Here is a 22,462-nt window from a genome sequence, read left to right on the forward strand (position 1 = left end):
GCAGCAGGACAGCCACGACGCGTCTGGGCTGTCCCGCTGCCCCCGTGCTCCGCGGCTTTGCTCCGGACGCCTGTGGTACAGCAGCTGGGGCGCTGCCGGTTGGTCCCGTAGCGCCGCTCTGGGCGCTACTGGACCAACCCGGCAGCACCCCAGCTGCTCTGCCCCAGGTGTTCCCAAGACAGCCGCTGCTGAAACTGACCAGTGGCTGACTACAGGAAGCCCCTGCCCCGGGCTTCCTGGAATCAGCCGCTGATCAGTTTCAGCAGCAGCTGACTTGGGGATGCCTGGGGTTCTTAAGTTGAATCTGTATGTAAGTCAGAACTGGCATCCAGATTCAGCCGCTGTTGAAACTGATCAGTTTCAGCAGCGGCTGAATCTGGACGCCAGTTCCGACTTACATACAGATTCAACTTAAGAACAAACCTACAGTCCCTATCTTGTACGTAACCCGGGGACTGCCTGTATATACATTTCAGGTCTGCGTGAAAAATAAAATTATAGTAGACTGATCAGTTTTACTTTCTGGTTCTCCTGCACTTATATGGTATATTACAGTGTTGAACATTTCACTATTTAATTAAATGTATATATTGTGTATGAGTAATAAGCATTCACTATAATATTTGTAAAAAAAATTCATACATTTAATAAAGCTAGCTTCTTTTCAAATAAAATTTTAAAGATGGCATCTAAATTATTTGCTACTGCTTCCTTTTAACAGTTAACTGCAATATTTAAAGGGTATGCTTTATATAACTGTAACTTGTTTCAGATTAGAATTGACTGCAATAATGAAAGGAGTGTCCACACTAAAACGTTACAGAATACCTCCAATGAAGGTAGTCGGCTGCGCACGGGTAAAGATCGTAATCAGAAGAAAGAGAAATCGGACAGCGGGGATGGTCAGCAACCATTGGTGAATGGAGTACCCTAAACTGCATAATTCTAAAGTCATATTTCCTATACTGTTTCAGTGATTCTTATTCCACATTAGAGAAACTTGTTAGGCCAAAGACAAATAGTAGGCAAAATGGCGCAGGGCATGAAATGAACATAAAAGTTCTGTTAGCCTTTTTTAACATCAGCAGTATGCAGTTGTTTTCAGAATAAGAAGTTATACAAATATTTGCATAAAAATATCTGAACTTCTGAAAAATGCTTTCAAGTACATTGTGCACTTCAAACAATGAAAGATTATTTTTGTTTGTTTTAAAAATACTGAGCTGTGCATTGGTATACTTTTTGTTCAGTTGTACCATTTTAACGCATTGGGTCAAAATCACTGCTCAATTTCAATTTTCGTAATAAATAGTGTTTGCAGTAATAAATTGGGCTTCTGTTTTCAATCTAACTTACAAGTTCTTCATGAAATGCTATGTCGTTTTATGTCCTGTGTCAGTTGACGTTTTGGTCCACTTTTTCAGTATTTTAGTGGACCCTGAAATATGTGTGATGTAACAATTGTCATTTTCATTAGCAAAAAAAAAAAAAAGTTGTATGATCTGTGCCTTTTTTATATCTTGGCAGGTAGGAATATTATATTTGGATGCAGAAATCAGGGAAGATGAGTTGGAAACACTAAATGTAAAATATATGTAGCAAACCTTGTCAGACATTAGTACTTTATAGAAGAATGCATGCTTTCCATAATTTTTTCCTTACATAAGCATCAGGTTAGGCAGTTATAAGAATAGGAAATTTCTTTTGCACTGAAGATTTGGCAAATAGTGTTACTGAGACAGGGGTGTAATTTTTTTTGTAGACAGTACACGAAGTTTAAAAAGAATTCCCTTTCTGGGAAACTAAAAATTCATTTTTACTGAGGGAACAAATGTAACTTGTTCACAAGCTAGTAATGTGTGCCTGCTTTTTGGCCAGATGACCAATTAAAAAATGATAACCTTTCTTCATCCTCCCAAAAGTTTTGAAATTGTTTAAAATTTTAATTTGAAACGTATCTCAAGGGAGATAAAAAGAACATTCCCACACATGATACCCTGTTCTCTACAGGGAGTAAGGTAGCTGTAGAGTAGCTACATTGGAGGCAGGACAAATTCATAATTTTTGAGGTACAAGGTCTGTAGCACAAGAACGTTTGGAAGGAGTCAGGGAACATAAAGGGGGAATTAAACGTACTTTTTTTCTCTTTATTTCTGATCATGAATTAAATTTACTGGGTAAAACTGTGTGAGGACCCTCATTTTAATCTGTTCTATTTTTATTGAAATTACTCCAATAGGAGTGCCACTGATTATGTACAGAACTGTACAAACACGACCTTGCCTCTGATGTATTTTGTGAGTTTCGTTTCTTTGCTTTTTTCATTCCACTGTTTTTCCTTGCATACAAGTACGCATATAAAAATGGCAACAAACTGCACATGATTTAACACACATAAAAATGTCTTAAAAAGTATTGCCAAACATTAATGTTCATTTCTAGTTATTTATTTTGGGAATGTATAATATTTGAAAACAGAAATTGGTACCTTGCACACATCATCTGTAAACTGTTTGGTTTAAAATACTGTAGATAATTAACCAAGGTAGACTGACCTTGTAATGTAACTGCTCTTGGGCAATATTCTCTGTACATATTAGCTACAACAGATTGGATTTTATGTTGACATTTGTTTGGTTATAGTGCAATATATTTTGTATGCAAGCAGTTTCAATAAAGTTTGATCTTCCTCTGCTAACTGATGTTGATGCAATCCTTATAAATGATTGCTTTTAAAAACAGTCAGCTTATAAGTAGAGAGAGCCTGTATTTCTCTGTTAAACTTTAACTATAGTAATTGTTCCACATATTGTAGAAAGCTTCTGAAATGTTACCAGTTTTCAAACATTGGCAAATAATGCTTAACAAAAAAAGAACCTTGTAGGTGAAATGGTACAATACATGTTGAGTTATTACAATATGCACTATATTTTTTACACTCAAAGGCTGAGTTGAATAAGGTGCTAACTAGGTTATATGTAAATGATTAATTACTAAAACTTCAATTTGATAGGTTAATCACATTCAATTTTCAAATGCATTTTGGGTAATGGCTTATTTTACAGTATTTCTGTTGCTGAAGTTAAACATTGTATCCCTTTCAATTCAAATTCCAATGTTTTTTTTAAGTTAGTAAATTTCAAAAACAATTTGTAAATCTAAATGTGAATTTTATTTTGAAAAATCATGCATTGTTACAAAGCTTGAAAGTGCAACATGTCTGATGCTTGGGTTCAGATCCTACTGGTAACTTATAAAGTATGGTCTAATGAATTAAAATTATTTTAAAAAATAAAGTTTTTTTTTAAACAGTGAAAGGTATTTGTGAATGGTGCCAAAGATTTAAGATCAAGTAGGATTAAACAACAACCCTCTAAAATAACAAATGTATCTTCAAAAATTAGGAGAAAAATCACTCTTTGTTGGGAGGGAGGTTAGAGAGTTTGTGTAGCCTCCTCAAGGAGGATAAATGTTCTGGTCATTGCTCATGATAAACCTAGTAAAATAGGAGATTTTTCTCTATCTCACTCCCCTTTATCTTCCCACCCCACCTCCCTTAGCACAATTCCAGGAGGAAGTAAATGAATAAAATTAACACTGCTCTCCTGCTCACCATCACTGTGTGCATCTTGGCGGATAATTCTCAATTTTCAGTTCCCCTGTTTAGCCTCATGGAGCGCAGCCTGGCAGATTAATTGCTCCCAGTCACTAGGGATATTCTGAGTGCTCTGGGCTTGCACAGACATACCCCATACAAAGGGAATTCTCTGTTTAGGGAGGCAGGCCAGCAGTCCAAATCAGATTTAGGGAAGAGTACTCCAGAGTATTCTGAAATTATGCTTAAGGGGTCTGCAACTGTCCCAGGCAAACTGTAGTTCTATTCCTTGTGCAGTCTGTGATGATGTAATTTAGGAAGACTGATTTCCTGCTACATTTAAAAGATTGGAAAAGTATCAGGCTGTCATCCCTAGCTGCTGCGATGGGTGGCCATGCCCAAATGTGCAGTGTGTTTCCCAGTCTCTGTTGCAGATTATCCCATTCACCTCCATTTCCTTCCCTCAGCAGATGACTATGGAGCGATAAGCAGGACAGCAGCCCTGAGGTGGAAGAAGTGGAAAACCACAAGGGTCCTCCTGGCCCACCATTTATTTTTTCTACTTCAAAGTATTTTCATCCTCCCCAACTTCTTTCTAGCCTTAGAAAAACAGACTAACAGGCCCAACTAAATGAGTTCCTAAAAGTGGCTCTTTTCCCCATCTTTGAGGATTACTTTTTGATCTTGCATGTGCTCCCTAGGATGTCAGTACAAAATCATGATAGCAGCATTGGCTTTTAGGGAAAGAAATGTATTTCTCTCTCCCAGGACAGATCTTGTGGGCGGGGATTTGTACGCTAAAGAACTGATATAGGAATGGATGCCAGAAAAAGAGAACACAGGGTTCACCAGATGGAACACAATGATTTTCCTGTTCTGGATGGAGCAAAGTGTCCTATCCACACCAGTGGAGATGAAAAGATGGGAGGATTTGACTGGCAGAAGTCAGCTTAACGGAATGGCCCAAATACCCAGAAATGGATCTCTCTCTGTTGGTCAGTTTGGTGGGGCTGGTGACCAGTCTGTATTTAAGAAAGTAGATTTGAATTCATCTGGCCATGAAAGTTTTCTCAATTGAAGGGAACTTGAGCTGATGTCAGTGACTGACAGATCAAGCTATCACCAAGCATCAAGCAAGCTGCAGTAATGTAAATGGTCTGTGGACCTTTTTACACAAAGAAAGGATGTTTTCAGGTAAGCCCGATTTCCCTAATGCTACAGCCCACGGTGAAACTCCTAAAATCATAGCCTCCAGAAAGGCATTTTAAATCAGAGTGCTTTAGAAAATAGAGAAGGATTTGTGGTTTAGTTCATCTCTTCACTGATACATCAGTGTGGGAGTGCTCAGATTTTGTATCTTTACAATGAAGTCAGAAGTATAAGATTATGCCCTCCTGTTTCCCATGTTGGTACTACGAGAAGGAGGGGAGATAAGGCCTGTACCTGTAGGTCTAGCACAGGGAAAGAAGTGATCTTAAGTTATTAGAACTCCATAACATACTCTGTTTTAGTTGGTACTAGCTTTTGGGGGGGGAAGAAGATTCTGTATTTCACAACTCACTTGACTTTTCCCCTTTCCTGACAAACAGTCTGGGGCAAAGCTATCACCAGTGTGATTTCTATTGTGACCTATCCCATTGGTAACAGAGGTTCCTATTGTTACAGACTTTGCTGCCTTGCTATCCTTCCTCCCCTTCCTGGACAGCTTTGCTGTGATTATACCTGCACAAAGACTCCTGTTTCTGCTATAATGACTACAAAGAAGGTAGATAGGGAGCAGGGATATGTCTATTGCGGAGAAATCAGGAATTTTCCTCCACTGTCTTCTTGCTATTTGTTCCTGTTCTCTGACATCAATCTCGGGAAATACTTTACTTTACTTTCCCTTCTGTCCTGAAGCTTCCATTATACTTTCATGAAGGTTACAGCTGTCAATTCACTTTTGACACTTTTTCCTGATCTGTCCCACAGTGAAGAATTCAAACACTACTCTTGGTGGAATTTTTTACTAAGCTTCCAGAAACTGTCCCCCTACAATTTTAAGTGTTTCCATAGTATTCTACAATATTAATCCATCCCAATGCACAAGTGTTTTTCTCTTTAAGCAGCGGAGAGCACTTCTCCATGGGGTTTCCATTATCTCTCAAAAGAAAGTCCCCCTTCAAAATGGATAAAATGCCATCTTTTATGTAAGTTTGTACAGCACCTAGCAAAATGGAGTCCTGATCCCCCCCCAACTGGAACTCCTAGGTTTTACCACAATGGAAATAATCATCATGTGCCTTTCCTCCTTAGGATGCCAGCATGCTTTAAAAGCTAAAGTGAAAGTGAGCCATCAGCCGGGAGGGGGTGGGGGTGGAAATAGGTAGAATCCTGCCAAGGAGTTGGGGAAGAAAAATATTGTCTAGAGATACCCAGACAAACTAACTGTTGACGTGCCCCTGAGACCTTTCATGACTAGGTAGGACAGAGAGAGTTCTGTTCTCATCCAAAAGCACCTCATATTCGGACCAGATCTCCCTATCTTGAGCTTGAAGAACTGAACTGACTTGACTAAAATCTCAACACCATTACGTTTTCCAGCCTTGGCCCCTAAACATGTACTAAAACTCTTAAGATTTTTAAAAATGGGGGTATCAATTTTAGACATCCAACCTGAGTCTCCCTCAATGGACGTCCATTTTCCAAAAACTCAGTGTCCTGCCCTCCCTCTGAAAATCAGACCTCTTTTAAGGTGTCTCACATTAAACACCCAACATTTCTAGTCACTTGTGAAACCATCTGATTTTGGAGACACTTTGGTTTTGTTTCTTTAATGGAGGAAGATATTCGTTCTTCTGTTGCTCTCTGTCCTACTTCCTATGCTTTATTTTTACAAGCCTACAACAAGGAAAAATTCAAAAGGTCTTTTGAGGTAGAATGACTTAAATGGACCTATAAATCTGATTTATTGCAGTAATGATGCAAATGGTGACTGGCACTCTGTTTTGGGGAAACTATGTGATTTTGGTGGTGGTTCCTAGCATCAGTCCAAGTGAGTATTACAAAGAGAAAAGTATTTTAATAGAGCTAGCTAGTAATTTTACTATTGGGAAGATAAAGATGGCAGCTCATCAACATTATTTTTGGCTGTAATATACCAAGTGCTATTGAAATTCCAGTGTTTCAAATTACACAGCATACCGCAGCTAGATTTATTTTTTTTTAAAAATGAAGTATTTCCCCAAATTGTAGCCCATCTCTTTTGCCTGTCTGTCCAGGCTTTAGATGGGAAACAGCTGTCTATTAGCTTTTACCTAGTATTGAATTTTGGCTTTTTTCATAGATTTTTCCACCTTAAAGACATTGTTCCCATTTTGCAATGGGTGGAATTGGGAGAGCCAGAAAACCAAGTAAGAAGGGACATATTTGGTGCCTCCACAGTGTAGAAGGGGCCTTTTGGCAGGCCAAGTTGTCAGGCAGTATGAACAGTAGCAACCCTTGTCATGTCAAACGTGTAACACAACCCTACACATATGAGGGATCCACGCTCACATTTGACCCGTTGCTTTTTGTGATGTCACACCACACTGGCTGCACGTTTTGCTTGTGGGAAGTGGCTCTAAGCTGAGGGGAAATGTGCACCAATATGGAGGTGACATCACATATCAAGTCATTCTGCTCACGAGTAGGGGGTGAGGCCTAGGGGTAGAGTTGAGGGCTCTACATGGGGGTTTGTCTCTAAATGGGGATTCCAGGCTGCTGCAAGTAGTTGGAAGGCAGGAGGGGGGGAGTGGTGGGCTCTAAAATGTGTCTGGGGAGGAGGGGCTTGGGTGGAGGAGGGGGCTCCAAACTGGAGGGTGGATCCAAGGAATTCAGAATACAGGAGGGGGCTGCAGGTTGAGGCGGGTTAGTTGGGGTATGGGGAGGTGGGTCTGAGGGCTCTGGGGTGGGCCTGGGGTTGAGGACTTTGGGATGCAAAAGGAGACTCCAGGTATGGGTGGGAGACTCAGACTTGGTGGTTGGGGTGAAGGAGAGGGGTTGGGATGCAGGAGAGGGTACAGGCTCTGGACTGGGTTAGTGTGTTTTGGGATGGGGCCTGGTATGAGAAGTTTAGAGTGAAGGAGATGGCTCCGGGTTGGGAGGGAGGGCTCAGAGTGGGGTAGGGAGCTGGGGCTGAGGCTTAGCTGAGCTAAAGCGGGCTGCCTGGTGCCTTCCTGTCCCAGGACACCATGTTGCACCCCGAAAGTGGCCAGGTCTGGCTCCTGAGGGTTGGTCATGAGGCTCTGTGGTGCACCACTCTCGCCCACAAGCATCAGCCCCAGCTACCATTGGCCAATGGGAGCGCAAACCCAGTGCACAGGTTGGGGGGGCACACAGAGCCCTGTGGCCCCCACTTAGGATCCAGCTGGCTATTTCCCCACTGGCTCCAGCATAAAGCTGCTCCAGCTGCAGCAGCTCCGTGCTGAGGCTGAGGGAAGGATCTCTCTGCCCCAGCTGCTTTGTGCTGGGGCCAACCAGAGGAGCCTCCTTTCCCGTGGTCGGGACAGCTTCAGGGTTTGGGGAGAAGTATTTCTCCTCCCTGCCGCCCTGAGCCCCTGCATGGGGCTTAATGGGAAGTTGTGCAGCCATGCAAATTAGAGGGAAATTAGCCGTCAGGTCCTAAGAGTCTAGGGTATACAACCAGCCAAGGATGCAAATGTTCAGAATCTCCACGGTATGAGCTCTGTTTGTGTCTAGAGCCTTGCCAATCTGCAGATATCTGCTTTATATCCACATCTCTGGCTACAAATGCAGATATCCTGGGACTGATTCTGCAGATCATGGGCTGATGCGGCTCCAAACTTTATATAGAAAACCCTACAAATCTGTGGATATGCACGGGTCATTTTTGCAGATCACGAATTGGCTGCAGATACACATTTTGTATTCATGTAGGGATCTATCTGCTTGTGTGCAGGGTAGTTTCAGCTTTGCAGCCCTCTCTGTTCTTAGTACGGAAGGATTGGATTGCTCTCCAGAAGAAGGGGAAATCTGGGCTTGACCAGGTCCATCAGCAGTATAAACAATTGTCCATGCAACTCGATTAAAGGAGTAACTCCATAAGCTGATAGCAGTAGTAGGATCTTATCCTCTTCTGTGGCATATAACGTCACAGTTTTTCCAAGAAATTTCTGCAAATTTTATTATAAAATAAGATGACTGCTAGCCAGACAACATTTCCGCAATGTCTGCCACTAGTATCTCAGCTATGAGATGCTTGAACTCAAACTTGTGTTGACTCTTGAGTCCTGAGGCTTCGTGATGTTTTGTTTCTCAGGTTTCACCACCTCTCCTTTTAATCCATCTGTTCTTGAGATTGCCTTTGCCATATTGCATAGTTAATTTCTTCCTTTTCAATTATTACCTTTGTTGTACCTAGAAAGAGAATTGTCTTGGGGTGAAGGCACTGGCCTGAGGCATAGGCAGTCTGGATTCAACTCTTTTCTTTGTCATAGATTTCCTGTGTGGCCTTAGCAATTTCTCTTTGCTTCATTTCACTGCTTGTTAAATGTGTATTGTAAGGATATTTCCTTCCCCCTACCTTTGGGCAGGTCTACACCACATCTGTAAATCAACCTTAGTTACACTACTTCAGTTGTGTAGAATCATAGAGGGGGAAGAGACCTCAGGACGTCATCAAGTCCAGCCTCTTGCCCAAAGTAAGTTAATGTAAGTTAAGTGAGTTATGTAACTGAAGTTGGTGTAACTTAGGTAGACTTATAATGCTGTCTACACTGCACTGCATAGACAAGAGACACTATACTGCCAACTTAGACTTCTCAGGAAGCTGGAGTATGGAAATCAACGAGCGCTCTGCCATCGGCTTAGCGAGTCTTTACCAGACCAGATAAATCGAGATGCTGCATTGATTGCAGCTGTGCTGATCTAGTAATAAGTATAGACACAGCTAATAAAAGTGTGAATTCTGTGGGGACAGAGATTGGTTCATATGATCTGTGGGTACAGTGTACAATAAGATTCTGAGGCTTTGAAGGGCTTTATTTAAATAATGAGAAGGACCTACATACATAGTTATCTGGTCCTGTTTTTAAGTAATCTACAATTTGTATATAAATGGTCATGCTTTCGATCTTGACAATTTCTAGTTGAAAGGATTCTTTAGTATATTTAAATTTCACAGCTATAATTCTTTGTTCATCTTGGTTCATGAAGCAAATTGAAGTAATATAATTGAATACAGTCAAAAATGACATTTATACTTAATTCTGTTAGCTATCAGTATGCACAATTCATAACTATAAATGCCTTTGTAATAAAAGATAACCAGTATGAACATGTCATTGCATGTAATTAATTATGGATATTTTGATAGTAATGAGCTAGTCATTATGAGCTTTCAGGTTTGGCTTCACCAAGTCAGCATATTGTAAAAAGAAGCGAAGTGGCACCCAACAAACCTAAAACAAAGCTGGAAGATATATCAGAATCTCTGTTCAATTTCTTCAATCCAGTAAGTAAGTGTTGATGTGGTCAGTGCATTGTTCTCCCTCTTTTTACCTGCACCGATTGTTTTGAAAGATTAACCCGTTCTGTAAAACTTGGTTACAATATAATTTAGCAGGCTCCATTAAAAGTGGCATTGTCTCCATGTTCCTTTATATCCACATTTGGACCATAGATTTGCTGCCATTGTTTCACAATTGTTGCCTGCTTTAAGGTCTTTCGTAACATGTTATATTCATGTATGCAGTGTTGTACAGGGCGTCCCTGCTATAAGTCCGTTCTGCACTAAAGTTGTTGACACTTGTAGAAACTGATGCGTTGTAAGTCTTCCCATTCCCCACTCTTTCATCGCGCAAAAAGAAACCGATCTGCGCAAATGGAAGTCAGTCCTGAGGAAAAAATTCTTCGTCTAAGTCCCAAGTTTTTTGGGAAGTGTCTTGGATTTATAGTGAAGACAGCCTGCATTCATGCTATGTAATGCTAAACACTTGCTGAGTAGTGTGTGAAAGGAAAGAGTGATGGCCTTTATCCAGGAATATTCCTATAAACATGGACCCCACGATGCTTGATGATAAAAGGTCTGATTCTGCAGTCTTCACTCAGCCAGGACTCCTTTGATTTCAATATGGGACTTTCAGATGTGCACGGAATGCAAGAGGAATTCCTTATGGCCACGTCTATTCTATGCGGAAGATCGATTGCGGCAACCCCGTTCTTCCCACTCCCCCTTCAACAATTTCTAATATGTATTTTGATATCTAACTCTTTTATGTGAAAGAATCTGTTTTTGGGGAACATACAGTTATTTTTTTAAACACTGAAAATACAAGTTTTACAGAAAAGTAAACGCAAGCTAGTTGGAGATGCCCCATTATTCTAGTGAAGACCCGCTAATTTGAACTGAGAGGGCATCTCCATTGGCGCTGTTAGTCCTGTCCCTTGTGGGGAGTAAGGGAAGTTGAAGGGAGAGAGTGCTTCTGTCGACCTCCCACTGTGTGGATGGTGCACAAACATAATTGAAGGTACGTTGACTCCAGCTATGTAATTAACATAGTTGGAGTTGCATATCTTAAGTCGACTTTCCCCTTTAGTGTAGACCTGGCCTATGACAAATGAGAGCAATAAGAAAAGGGGAAATAAGTATGAGGAGAACTATAGTTACTCAGATCCTCATTTGGGGGGGGGGGGGTCAATCTGCAAACCTCATCGAAAGTTCCTGGAGCTGCAACAATTTACACCATCTGAAGATCTATCCCCACAGAGTAACCAATTAAAATGCCTGATTCTGTACTATTTGACCAAATTGGCCATTTGCCATTGACTTCAATGGATAGAGGATCTAGGATGCAGTATAAATGAATTAAGCAGGATCTATATCATATCCCATAACTGCTGTGTCATATGTCTAAGGGAAGGTATGGAGTTGCAGTTTAACTGAAAGCCCCATTTTTCCCACTCGCACTTCAACAATTTCTAATATTTACTTTGGTATCTAACTCTTCTATGTGAAAGACTCTATGCTTTTGGGGGAATATATGGTTATTTTCTTGAACACTGAAAATAGAAGTTTTATAGAAAAGTAAATGGCCAATAGTTGGAGATGCCCCCTTATTCATAAATATTTTATACATTTATACTTTTATACAGAGTTTCTGTCTAAATCTATTATGAAACAGCAAATTTTAGAAATGTTTCTAATATTACTGTAGCTACTTGGATAATATTTTCTTAGGTTTTCTTAGTCATTTAGAAAATGACTTCCCACTAGGTGCATACACATGTAACTGTCATGCATAGAGAAATATAGTAGGTGCAGCCTACTAAGTTGTTAGTCTTTCAGAAAGCCATAAGTTAGAATTAAAACTGTTAGGGTTTTTGCGTGTCTTTTTATTTGAGAAGATCTCTGATCAGAAAGTTAAATCTAATTTCCTGGTTATTTTTCAAAATTTTTAAAAATAGACAAACACAACACTGTGGGTACATCTACACTACAGAGAAGATTGAAATTGCTGATGTCTAGTGGGTCTAGTGAAGACACGCCAATTTGAACTAAAAGGGGTATGCCAGTTGATACCGGTAGTCCTGTTTCCAGGAGGAGTAAGGGAAGTTGAAGAGAGAGTGTTCTCCCTTTGACTTCCTGCAGTGTAGACAGTGCTAAAGTTAAGTTAAGGTACTTTGACTTCAGCTAGGCAATTAACATAGCTGAAGTCGCATATCTTAATTCAACCTTATCCTGTAGTGTAGACATACCCCATGCTATTTAGACTATACTTTTCTTAAATACGTTATTAATGTTTCTGTTCTTGAAACATCAGCAGTTCTTTCCAGGTGTCTTAGGTTGTATGATCTAAGCTTCTTTTTAGCTTTAATTGTTATTTGTTATTATTTATTATCACACAGTGCCTACAAATCCTAATTATGGGCCAGTACCACGTTGTGCTAGGAGCTGTACAAATACAGAACAAAGAGATGGCACCTGCCCCAAGAAGCTTACTTCTCATATGAAGTGAATATTCCATATCCAAAAATTCATCATTTATGGAAATTGGTTATACCAGTCCCTTGAATATGCATCCCATCAGAACATGCTGAATATATATAATTATCATAGCATTATAAAATATGCAAATGTATAGTTATTAAATAAATTATCATTATTATGTATTTATTGGATGGAGCATTGTTCTTAGAACTAAAACCTCATGCTTTATTTAATTTTTGAAAGCGTGTCGTCCCAAAGAAGATCAAACAGTAGTCGCTTGCCATGCAGGAGACAATATTAACGAGACCACTTGTCTGAAAAATAGATGTTGTCACTCTTCCAAAAAAAGCAGTCAACTCAAGTGCTACGCCCCGCTCAAAGACAGTGAGTAAGCTTGTCCTGTGAACTATTGCAGAATTCTCTTTAACCAAATGCATCATCTGCTCAGATCCTGTCATTTTGTACTGTTTATTCCCTTATCTTTTCAGTGTATCAACTCAGATAGGTAACCTATAGCTTGTTGTCCTGGTTGCATGTAATTAGGGCTGTCAAGTGACCTGCGTTAATGCCTGCAATTAATGCAGGACAGGATTAACACATTAATTTTTTTAATGTGTTAATCGCAGGCATTAATGCTGCGCTGCCCCTTTTGAAATGCCATTCCGGCACCTCAAAGGGGCAGCACAAGGGGAGCCAGGGATCAGCTGGAGTGCCCGGCTGATTCCTGGCTCCGCATTGCAAAGCCCCATTTAGTGCCACTCCTGCGCTTCAAAGGTGCTTTGCAACAGCTGATCTCAGGCTCCTTAATGCACTGCTCTGTGGAAATCCCCAGCTGATCCCGGTCTCCATGCAGCGCTGCCCCATTGAAATGCCGTCACAGCATTTCAAAGAGGATGTGCACATGATTAATCATGATTACATTTTTTAATCGCTTGACAGCCCTACGCATAATGTAAGAGAGAGGTCAAATCACTGATACAGAATGATCTGCATTTGCTTGATAAGCTGGGCAGAAGCAAATAATGGGTGTTTTAACGCGACCATATGTAAGATCTAAGAACAAAGAATGCAGACCATATTTGCAGGAGAGGGGACTCTGTTCTTGAAAGCAGTCTGAAAAAGACTGAAGGTTCATTAGCTGAACTTGAGCTCTTGGTGTAACACTGCTGCCAAAAGATTTAATGTATAAACCAGTCGAAATACAAATGGGAATATTGAGAAACTAGAGAGGTTATGCCGCTGCTCTGTATTTGTCATTAGTGTAACCGCTGATGGAATACTGTGTCCAGTTCTGGTTGTGATGGGGGGAGGTCACAGATGACCTCTGGAGGGTGATTCAGGGGTGCTGACAAGGCCACTGCCACCCTCCTTTTGCTCTCTGGGGCTTCTTGCCACCCTGTCCTGCTGCTATGTGAATACTCTAGGACGTTCAATATATGTCAAAAGAACATACACTTGGGCCTGGTCTACACTACAGCAGAAGGTTGATTTAAGATATGCAACTCCAGCTACATTAATTGTGTAGCTGGAGTTGACGTATCTTAAATCAGGTTTCCGTGCCATCCACATAGTGGGAGGTCGACAAGCAAATGCTCATAAGGAACAGGAGTACCGGCACCGACGAGGGCACCCTTTGAGTTTGATTTAGCAGGTCTATTGTAGACCCGCTAAATCAAACCACAGAAGATCAACTGCAGCAGTGTCAAGCTTCTGTGTGTAGTGTAAACATAGCCTTATGGCTCTGGGAACACAAGCTGTGTATATCATAACAATCTGTTGACAAATGACAAACAATTAACAGATATTAGATTTAGGGCACTCACGTTTCTATACGGGATTCAAGGGCTTGATCTAGGGAGATTTGCTATTGACTTTAATGGTAACAGGCTTAAGCCTTAAGAAAATGTTGCAAAAGCTAGCGACACCAGTAGGTGAAGGGTCATGTCTAGCAGAGGTGGCCATAAGTGTTGGAGCTAAAGAGTCCTGTATGTGCTGCTGATTTGAAATGGTTTACAGCTTGATTGAGAGGCTCTCAACAATCCACTGTACAAACTGTGGGAGATGCTTCTGAATTGGAACAGCAGCCTATATTTTCATGACTTACTGGTGACTTATGTGTCTTAATTGTGAGGTGCCCAAGTTAAGAGACTTTTAAAGGGGGACTTCTATTCAGGCTCTGGGTGCACACAAGTTACTTCAAAATAAAACCTGAGGCATCCATCTAAACTTAACAAGTATCTGTGGCATCTGGATTCTGATCAGCTTTGATCTGAGTCTGGCCTTATTTCTAACATCTGATTATATTGCTCATTCAATAGGACTAGTTAAACACATCTGGCTTTCTTAGATGTGGTTTTCTTTGTTGCATCAGTGCTTGAGTCTAGATCACACATAATATTTAATATATACTTCTATTGAACCAACAGAAATCCAGCTGACATTGCGACTGTTTGGAATCGGAATAGCAGGAATGATTATTTTGGGGTGTCTGCCACTTTTCTGCTGTACATATTTACAGGGGAGGTAAGAATGTATTGTGTGACACTGAACAAGATGCATATCACACTCCAGCGGTAACGAAGAATTGTGGACAGTAGACTTGCTTAAAGCCAGTAAGGGAAAGAGGACAGAAAGCTCTCGAATCTATTAAATAGACACAATTTTTTAAAAACCCCTATAAGAATAAAAAGAATCTGACTTGGACAAAGTTGAGGTAATACATTCCAGATATTATCCATATAGCTGGTCTCCCCTTCCAAACCCCCATATTTGGAGCCTTGCAGTCCTGTGCCCTCCGTTCTTGTGAAATCCATACATTGGTACAGAAATCTGTTTACCTTAAGGAGGCTTTAAGTAGTCATAGAGCTCTGCCTGCAAGGAACTCCGTGAAGTATCTGCTAAGACTGGGGTGAAAGGAAAAGTTTTGACCTCTAGCTCTACCAGTGACTGGAATTGAGTCCTGGATCGTGATCTCAGCTAAATTCTGACAGGAACTGAGTTCTAATCTGATCTGATTTATTAGGATGCCGGGAACCAACATTGCGTGGGCACCACCCACCTCTTCCTTTCAGAGAGTCTGTCATCCCTCCGGTATTTATTTTTATATTTATATTTATTTATCCCTAGCACCAACAGGAGTGAGGACACAAATAATAGCCCTGATAACCTACCGAGCACTTGCCCAACCTAACATGAGCTTGCGTCTACATGGTGGTCCAATATGATGTCCACTGACAGGTATCCTAGATCCAGAGCGAACTCAGAAGGAGCAGTGAAAGAGAGGAGGAAATGTTCCCTCCATGACAAGAGCAATTGATCACACTTTGGAATATATCAGAAAGTGAAAGGAAACAAGAAAATGCCCCCATATTTACCCCATCTCTCCAGTCACCAGCAGAGAGAGGCAAAAACCTTTTCTTTCACCCCAATCTTAGCAGATACGTCAGCAAAATGGTGATGTTACTTATGACAGAAATATGGCTACTGCACAGACAATGACATGCATTGTGGATCAGGAATGCCTGAAACATGGAGTATTATTTGACTGCCTTACAGTATTGCTGTTATGTTGTTATTCAGAATATATATGCTGTTATAATAATGGGGACAGGTTTATTTTCCTAAGGCAGACATTGATATTGAGTGTATAATTCTTCATAGAACACAAATAACTCAGTTAAGGTGACAGAACTGCTATTTTTTAACAATGTTTTCCGAGTGTGCAATTTGCTATATTAAAATGTACCAGGAGGTTGTGTGTGGGCATGTCCACGTGTGTACACATATCTGCACATGCCAATGCATGTGGCTCCCGCCAATGCAGTGGCTCGCCAGATGGAGAGTCCCACATTGAGACAATTCCTGCTGTGCCAATTGCCACATTACAACTTACATGGTGCTCAACAGCTGATGTTCAGAATGAAGAGAGCCATGCTGTGCTGTCAGGGCCTCTGAAAACAGGAAACAAAGAATTAGCATAAAATGATCTTTAAAAAGTGGCTTGAAAATGAATTAATGTTTGTTCTTTTTGCGAGAACTCACATTAATGTGTGAATGCTCATTTTTGTGTGTGTGGAGCGGGGTTCGTTATACAGTTTTACTAGGAAGATAGCTTCTTTTGCTAAGAGGGCTTTTGTAATGCGGTGATTAACCAGATGCTAAATGGGTTTAATTTCCAGTGTTCTATATTGGAATTCTAGGAAAGAAGCAAACTTATAATATAGTAACTTTTGATAGAGTTTTGGTAGTTTTAATAAGGCGGCTGATACAGGAGGGGACCTTGGCAGACATTCTGCTAAGGACCAAACCCTGGTACCTGGGAGGTATTCCTGATGGCTGCATCAACATCCAACAGAGATGGCAGAACAGTTATCCATGAAATCCTGCATGCAACATTCATGCTGTTCGTAATGTAGCTGATGGGCTGGGAGTTATGATGTTCAAAAGCTACAAAACATTGGCTTCTGTTACTGTTGGCAAAACACTTAGAGCATCAGACTGTGGAGTCACCAGAAACACCAGGCTTCTTGTAGGCCCGTCTCAAATCTCCCAGTAAGCAAGTATGTACAGAACTGATGCAGAGCTGAGTTTCTCATCGCAGAGGGGTTCTGCACCCCAGTGCAGTCACTACAAATTAGGCCCTTTTGCACAACAGAACGTGCACCAGTTCTGCATCCACTGACCTTTGTATCTACAGGCCTGAGAGAGGGGTGGAATTTCTTTTTTTGCACACTTGTCTTCACCTCTGGTCCAGTTGTAGCTCAAGTCACTACATTTCTGGTAGTTTTTTTAGCTCCTGCCATATCTCCAAACCACCATACACTTGGGCATAGTTAGAGATGATTTGTTGTCTACTTAGGAGATGCTCAGCATTGGAATAACTAAGGGACAGGCTGAGCACTTGTTCGCAGTATGCCTTATTCTAGTCAATGTTATATTTAGTCTCTGTAGTCAATGGGTTTTTGTTGCTCATGCTTGACTTAAAACAAACAAAAGGAAGGTTTTTTTCACTCGGTGCCCAGTTAACCTGTGGAACTCCTTGCCAGAGGATGTGGTGAAGGCTAGGACTTGAACAGGGTTAAAAAAGAGCTAGATAGATTCATAGAGGTTAGGTCCATCAATGGCTATTAGCCAGGATGTGTAGGAATGGTGTCCCTAGCTTCTGTTTGTCTAGAAATGGTTGACAGGGGAGGGATCACTTGAGGTTTACCTGTTGTGATCCCTCCCTCTAGGACATCTGGTATTGGCCACTGTTGGCAGACAGGATCCTGGGCTAGATCCTTTGGTCTGACCCACTATGGCCATTCTTATGGTCTGTGTGCTCTGCCTTCTCTCACGTGGGAAATTTGAGCTACACAGGACACAGTTACGGTTTTTTTTCCTACTTTGTTTTTGTTTTCTCCATTCTGTTCTCCCGTCCCTGGGCTTTTTTTTAATATATATTTGCATCCCCATTTCACATCATTTACCCTTTCCTTGCATGCTAGTTCTTCTTACCAGGGTATCTGTGCTTTTGTCTTTTGTAGTCCTGATGTTTCATCTTCTGGCTTATCCATCCCACCTCCAACCAGGATCAGTGGGAAAGATGAGTTACTAAGCAGATACTTTAAAAATACAAGGGTGCTCTTGACCAATAGGATACTTGAGTCCTTCTGGGATAAATCTTTACAATAAAGTCACTGCTAACAAGCATTGCATGCTTCAAAATTCCTAAAGGGGTGCTAGAAGATAGTGTTTGGTGGGTTGTAGCCATGAAGAAACTTGCTGGCCTTTATTGCCCTACTAAAATAATTGATTCACACTGGTTATGGCTGAGCCTCCTTTCCAAGACCAAGAAGGAGGAGTTTCGGAATTCATACATTTTTGCAAACCTCATGAACACTTTTGGGGATTCTCAAAAGTAGCTCCACGTTGAGAATCTCTTTTCCCCTGAGAATATCCATGTTTTTCCAAGGATGATCAAATGAAAGTAATGTTAACTAAGAGGGGAGGCTATCCTGAGGATTTTGGATAGAAGAATCCCAAAATACCAGGCTAACACTAAAGTCCCAGATCCTCAGGGCTAATCTAAGTTTCACTACTACCACAGCCTCTTGGGGGTCATTCCAGCAAGCAGGGTCTGTTAGAGTACAATTCCGTGGTCATTTCTTTGGCTACATGACCTACACAAGGGGGATTTCAGCTGGTCACTTAATTAGAACATAAATATAAGAAGGGCCATATGTGTTCAGACCAAAGGTCCATCTAGCCCAGTATCCCGTCTTCCAACAGTGGCCAATGCCAGATTCCCCAGAGGGAGTGAACAAAACAGGGAATCATCAAGTGATCCATCCAAGGTACCTAACAGCCCCCATACTCCTGGGCAAGATGGTGGGTGCTCCTGGAAGGAGCAGAGTTGAGAGTGGAAGGGGAGGAGCCAAGGACATCCAGCCCTCTGCACTGCCCAGCTCATGCCATGTTGGCCTACAGACAACCTTCAGCGCTGCCCAGAGCACAGCATGCTCCCCCCATCCTTTAGCACTGTCCACACCCCTTGAATCACCGGGCCGTGGGGTAACTGCCTTCTTTTTCACTTAGGGATATGAAAAAGTAGTCAAATAGATGATTAACAGATAAGCCTAGACTTATCGGTTAATCTTCTCGATTTCTCATCTTTCTCCCCCCCCCCCAGACACCTTGCTGCCTCTGTATCAGAGGCAGCAAGAGTGAGCGAAGCAGGAGAACTATAGAATAGTCAACTAACTGCTAAAAATTCATGTGGTTAGTCAACTATTCTATTATCTACTATCTAATATCTCTATTCCCATCCCACCCCTTTCAGCAGGCTTAGATTCATCCCCTGTCACCCATCCCCAGTTTTTTACACAGAAGCTAGGGACACAATCCCTGCCAATCCTAGCTAATGGCCATTGATGGGCCTATCCCCCATGAATTTATCTAGGTTTTTTTAAAATCCTTTTGTACTCTTGGATTGCACAACATCTTCTGGCAAGGAGTTCCACAAGTTGACTGTGCATTGCATGAGGAAGTGCTTCCTTTTGTTTGTTTTAAACCAGCCAACTGTTAATTTCATTTGGTGAGCCCTAGTTTTTGTGTTATGGGAAGGAGAAAATAACTCTTCATTATCCACTTTCTACACACCAACCATCATTTTACAGACCTGTATTATATCTGCATGTACTGGCCTCTTTCCAAGCTTAAAAGTCCCAGTTTTATTAATCTCTCCTCATATGACAGCTGTTCCCATGCCCCTAATCATTTTTGTTGCCCTTTTCTGATGCCAAGATACCTTTTTTGATATAAGGTGTCCACACCTGCATGTAGTATTCAAGGTGTGGACGTACCCTAGATTTAAATAGAGACAACTGTTTTATTCTCTATATAAAGCTGCTTTAATGGGACCCAGGATCTGATCTATGGTATGTACATTTTCACTTAAGTTTTTTTTCTTCTTTCTTCCACTAGTCAGTCTCTCCTTAGTAAAACATGAAGCCAATAAATGTGAGTGGAACTTCTGAACTCACATTGTTCTAGATAGTTCAAAGTTATGCAAAATAAATATGACCATCTCTAGTTCAAAGATGATATGATATAACCAAAGTGGTTGATGCAAAGGGATTTTAGACAAGATTTGGATGGGGTAAGGAACGTCTAGTGGAAAAGCAGAGAAATCTTTGGAAGAAACCCTCAGAGATGGCAAAGACTTTGTCCAGCTGCTTTTCCTAGCTTGAAACTTCTTTAACTACTAGGGCTAAAATCCCAGCGCTATGCAAGTCAATGGGAGTTTTTCCAGACAAGATTTCACCCTGGGTCTTTGCAGTCTTTCCTCCTGTGGATTCATAGCATCCCATTTCAGCTGTCGTTTTCCTGTGTTGCAGTCAGTGTGTCAATCCTTTGCTAAGAACAAACAAAGAAGTAGAGCAAGTCAAACAGAAGCAAACAGATAGGCGTAAAACCATCGGTGCCTATTTGCTGGATATACTTAGAGAAGATGCTAAGGACCGCAAGCGCAAGAAGAAAGGTAGCAATCTGCTTTAAAGGTTAATCTAAACTGTACATTGTTCTGGTTAGCATTGTTGCCATAATGCCTATTCTTTACCTGAATGGTAATAAAGATTGGCAGCTAGCCGAGTCCAGACGAATAAACCATGTCAACAGGGCCCGTTTATTCGGTATCACCCCGATTTTTTGGCCTGGGTGAATCAGAAGATCTGCATGGTCAGAAGGAAAAATCCTTTCCTCTTCCCGAGAAGAGCCTCTATTCCTCCCAGTCAGCCCCAACTCTGCAAAAACTGTGTTGGGTGCACGGAGGAACCAACCAAAGAGTCTGGTTAACCTGATGACAGGAGGTGAGGATTCATTGCGAAGGGCTGAGACATCTTACCCTGGCACCCCAGGATGGAGAACGATGGGCAGGACTTAGCTCTGTGCTCTCTGTAGGATCACCGAGGGTCAGAGCCTGCCACCCTATCTTGCACTGAGGACATTTTAAACACTCCCCTAACTCTGCCTTTACACTATGTTTTGCTATTTCTTTTTCCTTTACAGAACAAAGACCAGCTGATCCAGACCAGCCTGGGCAGGACAAGGAGGCCAGTGCAACCTGAGTATATCAGGAAACGGGTTGAGTTGTTTGGTTTCAAACGTGCAGTCTCAATAATCTGCGATTATTGCTGCTGAGCTTTGCAGCAGGAATTCGTACTCTTATATATGTGTTTGTATATGTGCATCTGTCTGTCTGCGAGTCCATCTGTGCCTGTCTGCAAGTCCATTTGTTCAAGAACTCCTCCTAAATGATAAGAGCTAGAGCCACCCAGATTAGTCGGCAGCTTCCTCTTCTCCGCACTTAGAGCAAGAGAAGGGCTTGGTTGTGCTCATGACCCAGTTGAAGAAAATCATTGATGCCCACAACCCCACATCATTTGCCTGGAATGTGGGCTCTGGGGTGGGGCTGAAGAGGAGAGTTTATGTTGTAGGAGGGGGCTCCGGCTTGGGGGGGGGGTCCAAGCGGGGACAGGAGGAGTTTACCTCAAGTGGCTCCTAGTCAGCGATGCAGTGGGGGTGCTAAGGCAGCTTCTTGCTTCTCCTTGCACCACAGACCAGGCTGTGCCCCAGAAGCAGTCAGTTGCAGGTTCCCAGCCAATGGGAGTGCAGAGCTAGTGCTCAGGGCAGGGGCAGTGCATGGAGCCCGGTGCGCTCTTCTTCCTCCTCCCTGCCCCAGGAGCCGATCCTGCAGTTGGCTGCTTCTGGGGTTCAGCACAGTCTGTGGTGTTAGGACAGGCAGGTAGCTGCTGTAGCACCCCCACTGGTCACCCTGCAGCAACGAGTGCCTGACATTCCACCACCCAACTCTGGGTTGCAACCCCTGGTTTGAAAACCACTGGCTTAGGGTAAGGGGAAGTAGCCTGCTGCAATGCACTGGCAGTGTAATCAGTGACCTTGCTGCTGATTACGCCCATCTCTATGCAGGCCCTTTAGAACTTGATATTGCAACCACGGCGGGACCTTTGTCAGAACCGCTTTAGGTATCAGTTTTGCAAACAAAGGAGCCGGCGATGCGTTTGATGTTGCGCCGGGGAATGACAGTAACTGAACCCTTGTTTTCAGTTTGGAGCTGACTCCATTTGCTGGGGCTAGATGCGATTTCCATTGTGATGTTTGGCAAAATGCAGGTAGAGTAAAATGAAGAATTTCCTTGCCTGTGAACTTCGGGGCACTGTCATTGCGGAAATATGCATGTGACAGATCAAATATACCCTGGTGGCTTCTCATTATTATAGGATAGAGAGCTCCACTTTGGAAAAAGTTAGGCCTTCATTTGGTGCATCATGATTTTGATTTGAAGAGTAATAAATTCCCTTTGCTTACATATCATTGACAGTACAGCTGCTTTCAGTATC

The 22,462-nt window shown here is 41.9% G+C and overlaps 2 protein-coding genes across 8 annotated transcripts in view; both read left to right on the forward strand.

Annotated features, from left to right (window-relative positions):
* Positions 1–3,317, forward strand: part of FMR1 (fragile X messenger ribonucleoprotein 1) — a 52,249-nt gene extending 48,932 nt beyond the window's left edge. For 3 of the 4 annotated variants that reach the window (XM_075941071.1, XM_075941072.1, XM_025178829.2), the window contains one exon: positions 773–3,317. In XM_075941071.1, the coding sequence (XP_075797186.1) occupies positions 773–934 (162 nt within the window). In that variant the 3' untranslated portion in view covers positions 935–3,317. The remainder of the gene's footprint in view (positions 1–772) is intronic. The other variant, XM_075941073.1, reaches the window with a different exon arrangement.
* Positions 3,318–3,435: 118 nt separating this feature from the next.
* Positions 3,436–22,462, forward strand: part of FMR1NB (FMR1 neighbor) — a 114,121-nt gene continuing 95,094 nt past the window's right edge. For 2 of the 4 annotated variants that reach the window (XR_012906947.1, XR_012906948.1), the window contains exons 1-6: positions 3,436–5,360; positions 6,552–6,629; positions 9,169–9,276; positions 9,979–10,092; positions 12,807–12,947; positions 14,990–15,086. Coding sequence is in view for 2 of the 4 variants with exons in the window: in XM_075941074.1 (XP_075797189.1) it covers positions 6,554–6,629; positions 9,169–9,276; positions 9,979–10,092; positions 12,807–12,947; positions 14,990–15,086; positions 20,441–20,583; positions 21,111–21,169 (738 nt within the window). In the remaining 2 variants the exon portion in view is untranslated. Of the gene's footprint in view, positions 5,361–6,551; positions 6,630–9,168; positions 9,277–9,978; positions 10,093–12,806; positions 12,948–14,989; positions 15,087–20,440; positions 20,584–21,110; positions 21,292–22,462 lie in introns of those variants that run through there. The other 2 variants (XM_075941074.1, XM_075941076.1) reach the window with 2 other exon arrangements.

This window comes from Pelodiscus sinensis, chromosome 13, assembly GCF_049634645.1.
Source record: "Pelodiscus sinensis isolate JC-2024 chromosome 13, ASM4963464v1, whole genome shotgun sequence".
Taxonomy (NCBI): Eukaryota; Metazoa; Chordata; order Testudines; family Trionychidae; genus Pelodiscus; species Pelodiscus sinensis.